This window comes from Borostomias antarcticus (genome assembly GCF_949987555.1).
Source record: "Borostomias antarcticus genome assembly, chromosome: 13".
Lineage (NCBI taxonomy): Eukaryota > Metazoa > Chordata > Actinopteri > Stomiiformes > Stomiidae > Borostomias > Borostomias antarcticus.
Genome location: NC_140246.1, coordinates 24,785,415 through 24,800,414, shown reverse-complemented (window position 1 = coordinate 24,800,414; position 15,000 = coordinate 24,785,415). Strand labels below are relative to the sequence as shown.

Sequence of the window (15,000 nt, the reverse complement as noted above, 5' to 3'; positions counted from 1 at the left end):
GGAAGGAGTTGAGGAGGTGCTCCAGAGGGAAGGAGTTGAGGAGGTGCTCCAGAGGGAAGGAGTTGAGGAGGTGCTCCAGAGGGAAGGAGATGAGGAGGTGCCCCAGAGGGAAGGAGTTGAGGAGGTGCATAGTGATCCTACCCTACATGCTCCAGATGATGACTTCATTATCATCCATCATCATCCGCTCCCAGCCCCTAACAGAGGCCCCTCCCCTCCCGCTCCCAGCCCCTAACAGAGGGGCCTCTCCCTCCCGCTCCCAGCCCCTAACAGAGGGGCCTCTCCCTCCCGCTCCCAGCCCCTAACAGAGGGGCCCCTCCCCTCCCGCTCCCAGCCCCTAACAGAGGGGCCCCTCCCCTCCCGCTCCCAGCCCCTAACAGAGGGGCCTCTCCCTCCCGCTCCAAGCCCCTAACAGAGGGGCCTCTCCCTCCCGCTCCCAGCCCCTAACAGAGGGGCCTCTCCCTCCCGCTCCCAGCCCCTAACAGAGGGGGCTGTCAATGTCCTATTTTATTTCTATTTACTTACTTTCCTGCACCCCCTGTGAACAGAGCTCCTAGGCGTCTGCTCCTCCAGAGGGCGCAGGTGGAGGGGCGTGGCCTCCTGGACGCTTCCATCAGCAGCTCCGCCTACTCTGAGGCCAATGTCGCGCCATCCTGGCAAACGCACCATTTGTTGGCACAAAAATTCCCAAATGCCCGTTTAGCCTTCAACGATAGCACCGGGGGGTTGGCATCACCATGGCAACTCAGAACACATGAAGTACCGCAGCTGCTTGATGTCACAGCTGATATCTCCAGCTGATATCTCCAGCTGATATCTCCAGCTGATATCTCCAGCTGATATCTCCAGCTGATATCTCCAGCTGATATCTCCAGCTGCAGTTATGATGGACGAGCTGCTATGCCCTAGCCAACACTATGGAAATACGGAATCTTGGTAAGAATTACTGTGTAGGCCCTGCAATCAAGAGCCAAGACAAGGGTGTGTGTGTGTGTGTGTGTGTGTGTGTGTGTGTGTGTGTGTGTGTGTGTGTGTGTGTGTGTGCGTGTGTGTGTGTGTGTGTGTGTGTGTGTGTGTGTGAAGGGTGCGCAGCTGCCTTTAACTATCATCTCTTCCACCATGCTCAATGGGAGAGCTCCAGAATATGTATTTGTACGGATGTACTTACAGCATGAGTGAATGTGTGGGCGTGCGATGCGCACATGTGAGTGCATGTGCATGTATGTGTGAATGTGTGTGTGTGTGCATGTGTGCGCATGTGTGTGCATGCATGTGTGTGTACATGCATGTGTGTGTGCATGTGCATGCGTGTGTGTGTGTGTATGTGTGTGTGTGTATTTATGCGTGCCTGTGTGTGTGTGAATGTGTGTGTGTGCATGTGTATGCGTGCGTGTGTGTATGTATGCATGTGTGTGTGCGTGCGTGTGTGTGTGTGTGTGTATGTCTGTGTGTGTGTGTATGCATGCGTGTGTGCATGTGTATGCGTGCGTGTGTGTATGCGTGCGTGTGTGTATGTATGCATGTGTGTGTGCATGTGTATGTGTGTCTGTGTCTGCGTGTGTGTGTGTGTGCATGTGTATGTGTGTGTGTGTGTGTGTGTGTCTGTGTGTGCAGTTCCAGGACAGAGAGGAGACTTACTGTTCGTTGACGACAAAGATGCAGTTGTCCTGCGATGGGGAGCCTGAGACCGGGTGCTTACAGGTCACCTTCCTCTCATTGTGACTGAGGAAGAGGAGGAGGCGGGGGGGGGGGGGGGGGGGGGGGGGAGAGGGAGGGAGAGATTATTAAGTCTCACACTCACAGTTGTTCTACCCTGTATCTATACAGGGTGGTTTATTGAGACCTGACTCTAAGACACACAGGCCAGATCCTTCAGCTTCCTGCTCAGAGCCAGGGACGGCAGGGTTGACCTTTGAACCCACCCTGTGGCAGGACAGAACACCATACGGCTCGAATATATAGAAACCATTCCAACCCTTCTCTGTGTTCCAACACCCATAAACCAACCACACACCAGCACTCACCTCACCTCAGAACACAACAGAGACTTGTTTACAATTCTTCCTCATGACGGGCCATGGAGAAAGTTTGTGTGTGTAGTGTGTGTGTGTGTGTGTGTGTGTGTGTGTGTGTGTGTGTGTGTTGGCAACGTGGGGCCTCAGAAGTGGTTCTACTTGGCCTTGTAGCACACAATGAGCCGGAGCACAGAAACTCTACGACAGAGAGGAGAAGGAAGTCACTCACTTGAGAGAGGGAAGAAGACAGAGAGAGAGATGGAGGGAGTGTGAGGAGAAGAGAGAGATGGAGGGAGTGTGAGGAGAAGAGAGAGATGGAGGGAGTGTGAGGAGAAGAGAGAGATGGAGGGAGTGTGAGGAGAAGAGAGAGATGGAGGGAGTGTGAGGAGGAGAGAGAGATGGAGGGAGTGTGAGGAGAAGAGAGAGATGGAGGGAGTGTGAGGAGAAGAGAGAGATGGAGGGAGTGTGAGGAGGAGAGAGAGATGGAGGGAGTGTGAGGAGGAGAGAGATGGAGGGAGTGTGAGGAGAAGAGAGAGATGGAGGGAGTGTGAGGAGGAGAGAGAGATGGAGGGAGTGTGAGAGGAGGAGAGAGAGATGGAGGGAGTGTGAGAGGAGGAGAGAGAGATGGAGGGAGTGTGAAAGGAGGAGAGAGATGGAGGGAGTGTGAGAGGAGGAGAGAGAGATGGAGGGAGTGTGAGAGGAGGAGAGAGAGATGGAGGGAGTGTGAAAGGAGGAGAGAGATGGAGGGAGTGTGAGAGGAGGAGTCTATCTCTCTGTGGTTCGGTGTTGAGGTGAGAAGTGAATGTGTTCAGTCAGAGATCAGACTCAAGACATCCTCTACTGATCTCTAAAGCCAGGTTCACAGTCAACAGATTGTTATCAACATAGTTTTACAATTAAATCTGATTGCTATGTGGCTGGAAATTTGGAGCATTGAAGGGTTTAACACAATGTGTCAGATCTTCTGGAAAGACACATGGGGAGATGTTCTAAACCCCTTCTACAGCCTCCTATTGGCTGTGGTGTGATAGATAGATAGATCAGCCACTTCACTCTGAAACTCCCCTTTCGCGCAGTTCCTGGGCTAGCTGCAGGATCATCTCCCGGGGTAGTCTGGATCTACAGATGAGCAGGATCATGGCCCGGGGTAGTCTGGATCTACAGATGAGCAGGATCATGGCCCGGGGTAGTCTGGATCTACAGATGAGCAGGATCATGGCCCGGGGTAGTCTGAATCTACAGATGAGCGTATCTACGGGGTAGTCTGTATACAGATGAGCGTATCTACGGGGTAGTCTGTATACAGATGAGCGTATCTACGGGGTAGTCTGTATCAGATGAGCGTATCTACGGGGTAGTCTGGATCTACAGATGAGCGTATCTACGGGGTAGTCTGGATCAGATGAGCGTATCTACGGGGTAGTCTGGATCAGATGAGCGTATCTACGGGGTAGTCTGGATACAGATGAGCGTATCTACGGGGTAGTCTGGATCTACAGATGAGCGTATCTACGGGGTAGTCTGTATCAGATGAGCGTATCTACGGGGTAGTCTGTATACAGATGAGCGTATCTACGGGGTAGTCTGGATCTACAGATGAGCGTATCTACGGGGTAGTCTGTATCAGATGAGCGTATCTACGGGGTAGTCTGGATCAGATGAGCGTATCTACGGGGTAGTCTGTATACAGATGAGCGTATCTACGGGGTAGTCTGGATCAGATGAGCGTATCTACGGGGTAGTCTGTTTACAGATGAGCGTATCTACGGGGTAGTCTGTATCAGATGAGCGTATCTACGGGGTAGTCTGTATCAGATGAGCGTATCTACGGGGTAGTCTGGATCAGATGAGTGTATCTACGGGGTAGTCTGTATTCAGATGAGCGTATCTACGGGGTAGTCTGGATCTACAGATGAGCGTATCTACGGGGTAGTCTGGATCAGATGAGCGTATCTACGGGGTAGTCTGGATCAGATGAGCGTATCTACGGGGTAGTCTGGATCAGATGAGCGTATCTACGGGGTAGTCTGGATCAGATGAGCGTATCTACGGGGTAGTCTGTATACAGATGAGCGTATCTACGGGGTAGTCTGGATCTACAGATGAGCGTATCTACGGGGTAGTCTGGATCAGATGAGCGTATCTACGGGGTAGTCTGGATCAGTTGAGCATATCTACGGGGTAGTCTGGATACAGATGAGCGTATCTACGGGGTAGTCTGTATTCAGATGAGCGTATCTACGGGGTAGTCTGGATCAGATGAGCGTATCTACGGGGTAGTCTGGATCAGATGAGCGTATCTACGGGGTAGTCTGGATCAGATGAGCGTATCTACGGGGTAGTCTGTATCAGATGAGCGTATCTACGGGGTAGTCTGTATCAGATGAGCGTATCTACGGGGTAGTCTGTATTCAGATGAGCGTATCTACGGGGTAGTCTGGATCTACAGATGAGCGTATCTACGGGGTAGTCTGGATCAGATGAGCGTATCTACGGGGAAGTCTGGATCAGATGAGCGTATCTACGGGGTAGTCTGTATCAGATGAGCGTATCTACGGGGTAGTCTGGATACAGATGAGCGTATCTACGGGGTAGTCTGTATTCAGATGAGCGTATCTACGGGGTAGTCTGGATCTACAGATGAGCGTATCTACGGGGTAGTCTGGATCAGATGAGCGTATCTACGGGGTAGTCTGGATCTACAGATAAGCGTATCTACGGGGTAGTCTGTATCAGATGAGCGTATCTACGGGGTAGTCTGTATCAGATGAGCGTATCTACGGGGTAGTCTGTATCAGATGAGCGTATCTACGGGGTAGTCTGTATCAGATGAGCGTATCTACGGGGTAGTCTGTATCAGATGAGCGTATCTACGGGGTAGTCTGGATCAGATGAGCGTATCTACGGGGTAGTCTGGATCAGATGAGCGTATCTACGGGGTAGTCTGTATTCAGATGAGCGTATCTACGGGGTAGTCTGGATCAGATGAGCGTATCTACGGGGTAGTCTGTATACAGATGAGCGTATCTACGGGGTAGTCTGGATCTACAGATGAGCGTATCTACGGGGTAGTCTGGATCAGATGAGCGTATCTACGGGGTAGTCTGGATCAGATGAGCGTATCTACGGGGTAGTCTGGATCTACAGATGAGCGTATCTACGGGGTAGTCTGGATCAGATGAGCGTATCTACGGGGTAGTCTAGATCAGATGAGCGTATCTACGGGGTAGTCTGTATTCAGATGAGCGTATCTACGGGGTAGTCTGTATACAGATGAGCGTATCTACGGGGTAGTCTGTATCAGATGAGCGTATCTACGGGGTAGTCTGGATCAGATGAGCGTATCTACGGGGTAGTCTGGATCAGATGAGCGTATCTACGGGGTAGTCTGTATTCAGATGAGCGTATCTACGGGGTAGTCTGTATACAGATGAGCGTATCTACGGGGTAGTCTGTATTCAGATGAGCGTATCTACGGGGTAGTCTGGATCTACAGATGAGCGTATCTATGGGGTAGTCTGGATCTACATATGAGCGTATCTACGGGGTAGTCTGGATCAGATGAGCGTATCTACGGGGTAGTCTGTATACAGATGAGCGTATCTACGGGGTAGTCTGGATCTACAGATGAGCGTATCTACGGGGTAGTCTGGATCTACAGATGAGCGTATCTACGGGGTAGTCTTGATCTACAGATGAGCGTTTTGTCATCAAACCACATCGTTGGGGTCAGCCATCCGCCTCTCAATAAATAAATGTTGCCTATTGACATTTTGATTGACAATTAAAATAGCGTCCATATCGCTTCACTATGTTACGTTAGCTGTGTAACGTTAGGCTTCCTAGTTAGGACAGGGTTAGGACAGGGTAGTGGTCGTCCTAAAGTTAGGACGATTTATTTAAGATTTTGTGAAGTTAGGCTGCTTCTGTAATACACTTTTCCTATCTGGAGATATGATAGGATTTTTGACTTAAGAACAGTTGTTCTGTAGGCTAATGGCTTTTCCGTCCTAATCCAAACTACCATGGTAACCAGCCAGTTAGGATAGGATCTGCGAGTTAGGATGTTTCTGTAATACGGCCCCAGGTACTCATCCAGGCCCTGGTCATCTCCCACCTGGACTACTGCAACTCCCTCCTCGCTGGGGCGTCGGCGTCAGCCATTAAACCGCTGGAACTTGTCCAAAAAGCTGCTGCTCGCCTGGTGTTCAACCACCCCAAGTTCTTCCACACAACTTCCCTTCTCCGTTCCCTACACTGACTCCCTGTAGCAGCTCACATCCAGTTTAAAACCCTGGTACACAGGGCCCCACAGCGGTGGAATGAACTGCCTACTGACGTCAGGACAGCAGAGTCGCTGCGCATCTTTCACCACAGGCTCAAAACTCACCTCTTCAAGAAGTACTACCAGGATTCTGCCTCTTAAGCACCTATTGTATTTTAGATTGCTATTCTTGCACTTTGCCTTCAGCACTAGATTATGCTCTAAGTCACTTGTTTTAGAAAGGAGATGGACATGTAAGTTCTGGCAAGTAGTAGTACATTGGGTTTTCCTATGTTAAATGTAATTATTGTTAGTCACTTTGCATAAAATCATCTGCTAAATGACTGTGATGTAATGTAAATGTGATGACTATACACCAGCACATGACGCTTCACTGCTCCTGCCTTCCCCTCTCATGTCACAGGTCTGTTAGGTACTGGAGGAGTGTTGGGTAATGGATGAGTGTTGGGTAATGGAGGAGTGTTGAGTAATGGAGGAGTGTTGGGTAATGGAGGAGTGTTGAGTAATGGAGGAGTGTTGGGTAATGGAGGAGTGTTGGGTAGTGGAGGAGTGTTGAGTAATGGAGGAGTGTTGGGTAGTGGAGGAGTGTTGAGTAATGGAGGAGTGTTGAGTAATGGAGGAGTGTTGGGTAGTGGAGGAGTGTTGAGTAATGGAGGAGTGTTGGGTAATGGAGGAGTGTTGGGTAGTGGAGGAGTATTAGGTAATGGAGGAGTGTTGAGTAATGGAGGAGTGTTGGGTAGTGGAGGAGTGTTGAGTAATGGAGGAGTGATGGGTAATGGAGGAATGCTGGGTACTGGAGGAGTGTTGGGTAATGGAGGAGGAGTGTTGGGTAATGGAGAAGTGTTGGGTAATGGAGAAATGTTGGGTAATGGAGGAGTGTTGGGTAATGGAGGAAGAGTGTTGGGTAATGGAGAAGTGTTGGGTAATGGAGAAATGTTGGGTACTGGAGGAGTATTGGGTAATGGAGGAGTGTTGGGTAATGGAGGAGTGTTGAGTAATGGAGGAGTGTTGAGTAATAGAGGAGGGTTGGGTAATGGATGAGGAGTGTTGGGTAGTGGAGGAATGTTGGGTAATGGAGGAGTGTTGGGTAATGGAGGAGTGTTGGGTAATGGAGAAGTGTTGTGTACTGGAGGAGTGTTGGGTACTGGAGGAGGAGTGTTGGGTAGTGGAGGAGTGTTGGGTAATGGAGGAATGTTGAGTAATGGAGGAGTGTTGAGTAATGGAGGAGTGTTGGGTACTGGAGGAGTGTTGGGTAATGGAGGAGTATTGGGTAGTGGAGGAGTATTGGGTAATGGAGGAGTGTTGAGTAATGGAGGAGTGTTGAGTAATGGAGGAGTGTTGGGTACTGGAGGAGTGTTGGGTACTGGAGGAGTGTTGGGTAATGGAGGAGTGTTGGGTAATGGAGGAGTGTTGAGTAATGGAGGAGTGTTGAGTAATGGAGGAGTGTTGGGTACTGGAGGAGTGTTGGGTACTGGAGGAGTGTTGGGTAATGGAGGAGTGTTGGGTAATGGAGGAGTGTTGAGTAATGGAGGAGTGTTGGGTAATGGAGCAGTGTTGGGTAATTAGGGCTGGGTATCATTTCAAAAATGACGATACCAGTACCAATACCAGTACCCTTAAAGTGATACCGATACCAATTAAATACTTAAATCGATACTTTGAATTTATTTTTTGAATTTTTTCCATTCCATAACCATCATGTGAATGGAAGCATTCAGTTGTATAAAATGCCATCAATCCTCCCACATTCAAATATTTTTTACAAAAATACATTTTGAAAGTGTTTAAAAGAGTATCAAACTGCATTTATTACAATATAACTACTGACAGTGACTACACATGTTTGAGTCATCCGTGACCTTGCAGCTAATGGGCTGAAGGCTGCTGCTGGGGCAACATCAGCAGTAGCAGTTGTGGTGGTAGTAGGCCTAGGGGGGTCTTAACATTAAGCATAACATTAGTTAATAACGTTAGCCTAAACACATTTTGCTGCTACAGAAGTTAAAACTACCATTAAGTAACCAATGCACTAAGCAATGCATTACAGTAGGGTTGCTAATGCTAGCTAGCTAGGTAATGGGGGAAATCCATGTTTTTATGCATTTATTTTACCATACCCCATAGGCGTGTAGTATAACCATACCTTTGAGCGTTTTGGTGGCATTACCTCAGCGTGCTAAACTGTGTCAACAACTCGCAGTTGCAGTCGATTTCACCCATGGATGTAATAAACGGATTGTAGCTGCTGTAATGGGCCATTCACGCGTTGCATTAAATTGAAGAACGCTTGCGCTGATTGGACCATATTACAACGTCTTTTTTCCCTAGCTCTCAATACAAAAAAGATCGAATGAAGTACTGGTTTGACTGAAGACGTTTCGATGCTACTTGGTATCGGTTTGTTTCGATCCAGTACTACAAGGTATCAAGTACCGATACCCAGCCCTATGAGTAATGGAGGAGTGTTGGGCAATGGAGGAGGAGTGTTGGGTACTGGAGGAGTGTTGAGTAATGGAGGAGTGTTGGGTACTGGAGGAGTGTTGGGTACTGGAGGAGTGTTGAGTAATGGAGGAGTGTTGGGTACTGGAGGAGTGTTGGGTACTGGAGGAGTGTTGAGTAATGGAGGAGTGTTGGGTACTGGAGGAGTGTTGGGTACTGGAGGAGTGTTGGGTAATGGAGAAGTGTTGGGTGTCATAGAAATTGTAGTTTCACGACCTCCCTCAACCTTTCACATAGCTGTGCTAAACATATTTATGACAGGATGACCTCCAGGAGGTCAACACACCTAGACGTTGTCTGCTCCAGAATAACCATCCTTTGTCCCATCGTCCCTGCAAGAATTACCGCCTTTTCTCATGTCACGTATCTGTATTCTCGCCAACTGTTGATGATGTCTGCCATTTAATATGACGTGTACAGATGGGTTAGCCAATCACATCCCTGGAAGCGTCATACCTGTGTATTGCTTTGAATATAAGGCCGGGCAAGACCAGACTGTGGCACTTCTGCTGGATACCACTCACGTGCTTTGTTCTGAAGTCCTTGCGCTCTGCGCGTATGTTTTCTCAATAAACCAGACTTCACCTGTTTGAGCGAACCTTGGCAAGTGTAGCTCTGGTCAGATGGTTGGAAACAGGGTTTAAATGTCTCCAGACACGTCCAAGCCTGCTACGGTGACCCTCTCTGCCAAGTTCCTGCTATTCCCTCCCTTTCCTCGGGCTCCAGGGATAACCTTTCAGAAAGGCCAGACAGCCTGACCCTCACAGCCCAGCCCTCCTCCTGGCTCTGCCCGTCCTGGACCGGCACACAAGTCTCTCACCAAACACGCACCCGCAGGTACCAGTCTGTCTGCAGCACTCTCAAACACAACACAAGAACCACCAACAGTCCTCCCTCCATCCATCGCTCCCTTCCTCCATGCCTCCCTCCCTCCCTCCATCCCTCCTTATCCCCACTGCACATCCATGTCTATAAATAGGGCTGTTCTGTTGAAGTATAGCTACACCCTCCCCCCCCCCCTCCTCTCCTCCCCTCCCCTCCCACCATCCTCCATGGGAGCGTGATGTGCTCAATGACAGCTCAGTTCTAATGAGACCACTGTCCTGCCTGGCAGCCCCCCTTCACATGGACTCCATCTCCCATCTTTCTCTGTCTGTCTCTATTGCTCTCCCTCTCTCCATCTCTCTTTCTCTCCATCTCTCCCTCTCTCAATTTCTCTCTCCCTCTCTCCATCTCTCCCCCTCTCCATCTCTCTTTCTCTCCATCTCTCCCTCTCTCAATTTCTCCCTCTCCCTCTCTCCCTCTGTCCATCTCTCCATCTCTCCCTCATTCTATGTTAGAGGAGGGGTTGTGTTAGAGGGGGGGTATCTCTGGGTTCTATGTTAGAGGGGGGGTATCTGTGTTAGAGGGGGGGTATCTGTGTTAGAGGGGGGGTATCTGTGTTAGAGGGGGGGTATCTGTGTTAGAGGGGGGGTATCTATGTTAGAGGGGGGGTATCTGTGTTAGAGGGGGGGTATCTGTGTTAGAGGGGGGGTATCTCTGGGTTCTATGTTAGAGGGGGGTATCTGTGTTAGAGGGGGGGTATCTGTGTTAGAGGGGGGGTATCTATGTTAGAGGGGGGGTATCTGTGTTAGAGGGGGGGTATCTGTGTTAGAGGGGGGGTATCTCTGGGTTCTATGTTAGAGGGGGGGTATCTGTGTTAGAGGGGGGGTATCTGTGTTAGAGGGGGGGTATCTGTGTTAGAGGGGGGGTATCTGTGTTAGAGGGGGGGTATCTGTGTTAGAGGGGGGGTATCTCTGGGTTCTATGTTAGAGGGGGGGTATCTGTGTTAGAGGGGGGGTATCTATGTTAGAGGGGGGGTATCTATGTTAGAGGGGGGGTATCTGTGTTAGAGGGGGGGTATCTGTGTTAGAGGGGGGGTATCTGTGTTAGAGGGGGGGTATCTGTGTTAGAGGGGGGGTATCTGTGGGTTCTATGTTAGAGGGGGGGTATCTGTGTTAGAGGGGGGGTATCTGTGTTAGAGGGGGGGTATCTGTGTTAGAGGGGGGGTATCTGTGTTAGAGGAGGGGTATCTGTGTTAGAGGGGGGGTATCTGTGTTAGAGGGGGGGTATCTGTGTTAGAGGGGGGGTATCTGTGTTAGAGGGGGGGTATCTATGTTAGAGGGGGGGTATCTGTGTAAGAGGGGGGGTATCTGTGTTAGAGGGGGGGTATCTGTGTTAGAGGGGGGGTATCTCTGGGTTCTATGTTAGAGGGGGGGTATCTGTGTTAGAGGGGGGGTATCTATGTTAGAGGGGGGGTATCTGTGTTAGAGGGGGGGTATCTGTGTTAGAGGGGGGGTATCTGTGTTAGAGGGGGGGTATCTGTGTTAGAGGGGGGGTATCTGTGTTAGAGGGGGGGTATCTATGTTAGAGGGGGGGTATCTGTGTTAGAGGGGGGGTATCTGTGTTAGAGGGGGGGTATCTGTGTTAGAGGGGGGGTATCTGTGTTAGAGGGGGGGTATCTGTGTTAGAGGAGGGGTATCTGTGTTAGAGGGGGGTATCTGTGTTAGAGGGGGGGTATCTCTGGGTTCTATGTTAGAGGAGGGGTATCTGTGTTAGAGGGGGGGTATCTGTGTTAGAGGGGGGGTATCTGTGTTAGAGGGGGGGTATCTATGTTAGAGGGGGGGTATCTGTGTTAGAGGGGGGGTATCTGTGTTAGAGGGGGGGTATCTGTGTTAGAGGGGGGTATCTGTGTTAGAGGGGGGGTATCTGTGTTAGAGGGGGGTATCTGTGTTAGAGGGGGGGTATCTATGTTAGAGGGGGGGTATCTGTGTTAGAGGGGGGGTATCTGTGTTAGAGGGGGGGTATCTGTGTTAGAGGGGGGGTATCTCTGGGTTCGTGCCCTGGTGTCGCCAGATCAGAAAATGGCCGGATGCTGCAGGGACCCATAGACAAACACGGAAGCTACTGGAATAATACAGTTGATCACACTGGAATAATACAGTTGATCACACTGGAATAATACAGTTGATCACACTGGAATAATACAGTTGATCACACTGGAATAATACAGTTGATCACACTGGAATAATACAGTTGATCACACTGGAATAATACAGTTGATCACACTGGCACACCGGCGGCTTGAAACCAATCAGTAAAAAACGGTATGAAGGCATCACAAAGGGCAGAGGAACGTCCATGAATGATATCAAAGACAGATGGGAAGAATGACTGCATGACGGAACAAGCTCCCAGCGGGGGGAGGACGTGTGCACCATGGTTTTCTCTACTGATGGTGCTGCTTATTGGCCAGGGTTTTGCTGGAAAGACCTTGCTTGTTTTTTGTTTTTTTATCACTCCTGAATTGAAGACACATCAAACATCATTAAGTGGTGCGTGCTCGGGTGACATGGGCATCACTTTATTTGGGCAATCGCCCAGAAGAAATAAAAGGATTCTACAGGCATCCTTATTTCCGGTATAGGACAGGACATAAATATGCCTGTAGAATTTCATGAAGTAGTGGAGCTTGTGCAAAGAGCCTATTACACATCTTCTGATAAATATTAATTGCAGCAACAAAAAAAGCAACTTCACTGCTATAACCCATATGGGTAAACGACACATTGCCTGAATGTACTGTATTCGACGCACCACCCTCACATATCACGGCACACAAACATATACAGTACACACTCACATACACACACTCACACACACATTATACTCTGCACACTCACTGAATATCCCCACCACTTTTTGTATATTGTGATCTGACTGACAGTGATCTGGCTAACAGTGATCCAACAGTGACCTGACTAGCAGTGATCTAACAGTGATCTAACAGTGATCTAACAGTGATCTAACAGTGATCTAACAGTGATCTAACAGTGATCCAACAGTGACCTGACTAGCAGTGATCTAACAGTGGTCTAACAGTGATCTAACAGTGATCTAACAGTGACCTAACAGTGATTTAACAGTGATTTAACAGTGACCTGACTAACAGTGATCTAACAGTGGTCTAACAGTGACCTAACAGTGATCTAACAGTGATCTAACAGTGGTCTGGCTAACAGTGGTCTGGCTCACTATAAGGAGCTGCCAACACTCCCATCATCCAGGTAAAGCCGTGTTCCTGTGTCGAGGCAACACGGAGAAACAAATCTCTTGTTTAGTCTAAGTGTAATTCCTGGATTAAGCCATGATTCTAGCGAGCTGCAGCTGATAAAGACGTGTGATTCTGTTAGTGAGAGAGCCTGTTCAGAAAGCAGGAGTAGTCACTAGATCCATGGCAGAGGCTAAGCCTATAGTAGGCTACACAAGGTTATAGTAGGCTGTACAAACCTATAGTACACTAGTATAAGGTTACAGTACACTATCTAAGGTTATAGATGACATAACATCACATGTTAGTCTAGTTCTCCAGATACATGACACACACACACACACACACACACACACACACACACACACACACACACACACACACACAGTTGGAGAGCATCAAGTAGATCACGGTTATGTACTGTAGGGTATTACCTAGGGTGTCAACGGTGTCATTTTCAGGTTCAGAGAGGTGACTGTTAAGCCTTGGTTTTAAGTGCACCTGAACATCTGGATAATGACGTTCATATACAAGACAGCCAGCTACTAATGACAGAATAACCCCCACTACATGGTCGATGTATCTGGAACATGGTGGCATTTACTATAGCTGAAAACGTGTTGAATTTATTCCGTTTTCATGAATACCCCAACAATTCCTCTATCATTGGAGCGTCACATTACATAACAGCCCCAGCCAACCGTCAAACATCACATGTGCATCTCAGCGCATCAGAAATAAGCCTCAAGCAAGGCTACGCTTCTACACAAACCCCTGATCTGCACCTGACCGAAAAACACACTCCCACTCCGCTGTTTACTTACGGACGGGGAGCCGGCAGCGCGGCGGAGAGAGCAGCGGCGGAGAGAGCAGCAGTGGAGAGAGCAGCAGCGGAGAGAGCAGCGGCGGAGAGAGCAGCAGCGGAGAGAGCAGAAGCGGAGAGAGCAGAAGCGGAGGACAGGGAGGAGGAATGAGTGCTGGTACCCAGACGAGAGTGGAGCGCCGCGCTGCTGAAGCCGCTCCCCCACCAGGCAGCTCCGCTCGGGCCCGCCCCCGTACCCGCCCCCCGTGCCCCTCACGCCGGAGCGGAGCCGTGTGCCGCCGTGTGTGCGCTGTGCCAGAGAGCCGTGATGTCATGCGCTACCGCGCCTCCGGTGCGCTCTTCTGAGCAGACTGCGCTCGGGTCACGGAGTCATGCGCGCGCTAAGGAGTGTGGGATGAGGAGCGTGGGATGAGGAGCGTGGGATGAGGAGTGTAGGATGAGGAGTGTGGGATGAGGAGCGTGGGATGAGGAGTGTGGGATGAGGAGTGTGGGATGAGGAGCGTGGGATGAGGAGTGTGGGATGAGGAGCGTGGGATGAGGAGTGTGGGATGAGGAGCGTGGGATGAGGAGCGTGGGATGAGGAGTGTGGGATGAGGAGCGTGGGATGAGGAGTGTGGGATGAGGAGTGTGGGATGAGGAGTGTGGGATGAGGAGCGTGGGATGAGGAGTGTGGGATGAGGAGTGTGGGATGAGGAGCGTGGGATGAGGAGTGTGGGATGAGGAGCGTGGGATGAGGAGCTGGGCAGAGCCGGTCCCCGGGGGCCTCAGCCTCAGAAGGGATATGGACGATAACAACACATCCATGTTCACTACTAATGAACATGAAGTACTACTGCTATGAAAACAGCCACTTCTCTATGTGCTCCTTACACTAGGTTTACTTCAGAGGTCAGGGTCATGTATGACGTCATGAGCACATGACCACGCGCTTAACCATGGAGTAGAATAGAGTAGAGTAGAGTAGAGTACAGAAGAGCAGAGCAGAGCAGAGTAGAGCAGAGTAGAGTAGAGTAGAGCAGAGCAGAGTAGAGTAGAGTAGAGTAGAGCAGATCAGAGTAGAGTAGAGTAGAGCAGAGCAGAGTAGAGTAGAGCAGAGTAGAGTAGAGCAGAGCAGAGCAGAGCAGAGCAGAGTAGAGTAGAATAGAGTAGAGTAGAGTAGAGCAGAGCAGAGTAGAGTAGAGTAGAGTAGAGCAGAGCAGAGCAGAGCAGAGTAGAGCAGAGCAGAGTAGAGCAGAGTAGAGCAGAATAGAGTAGAGTAGAGTAGAGTAGATCAGAGCAGAGTAGAATA

At 49.8% G+C, this 15,000-nt stretch overlaps 1 protein-coding gene across 1 annotated transcript in view; it reads right to left on the bottom strand.

Annotated features, from left to right (window-relative positions):
• Nucleotides 1-15,000, bottom strand: part of LOC311317059 (pleckstrin homology domain-containing family A member 5-like) — a gene marked incomplete at both ends in the record, with an annotated part of 275,859 nt that overhangs the window by 103,905 nt on the left and 156,954 nt on the right. The window contains one exon of the mRNA XM_084448057.1: nucleotides 1,639-1,722. Within this exon, the coding sequence (XP_084304183.1) occupies nucleotides 1,639-1,722 (84 nt within the window). The remainder of the gene's footprint in view (nucleotides 1-1,638; nucleotides 1,723-15,000) is intronic.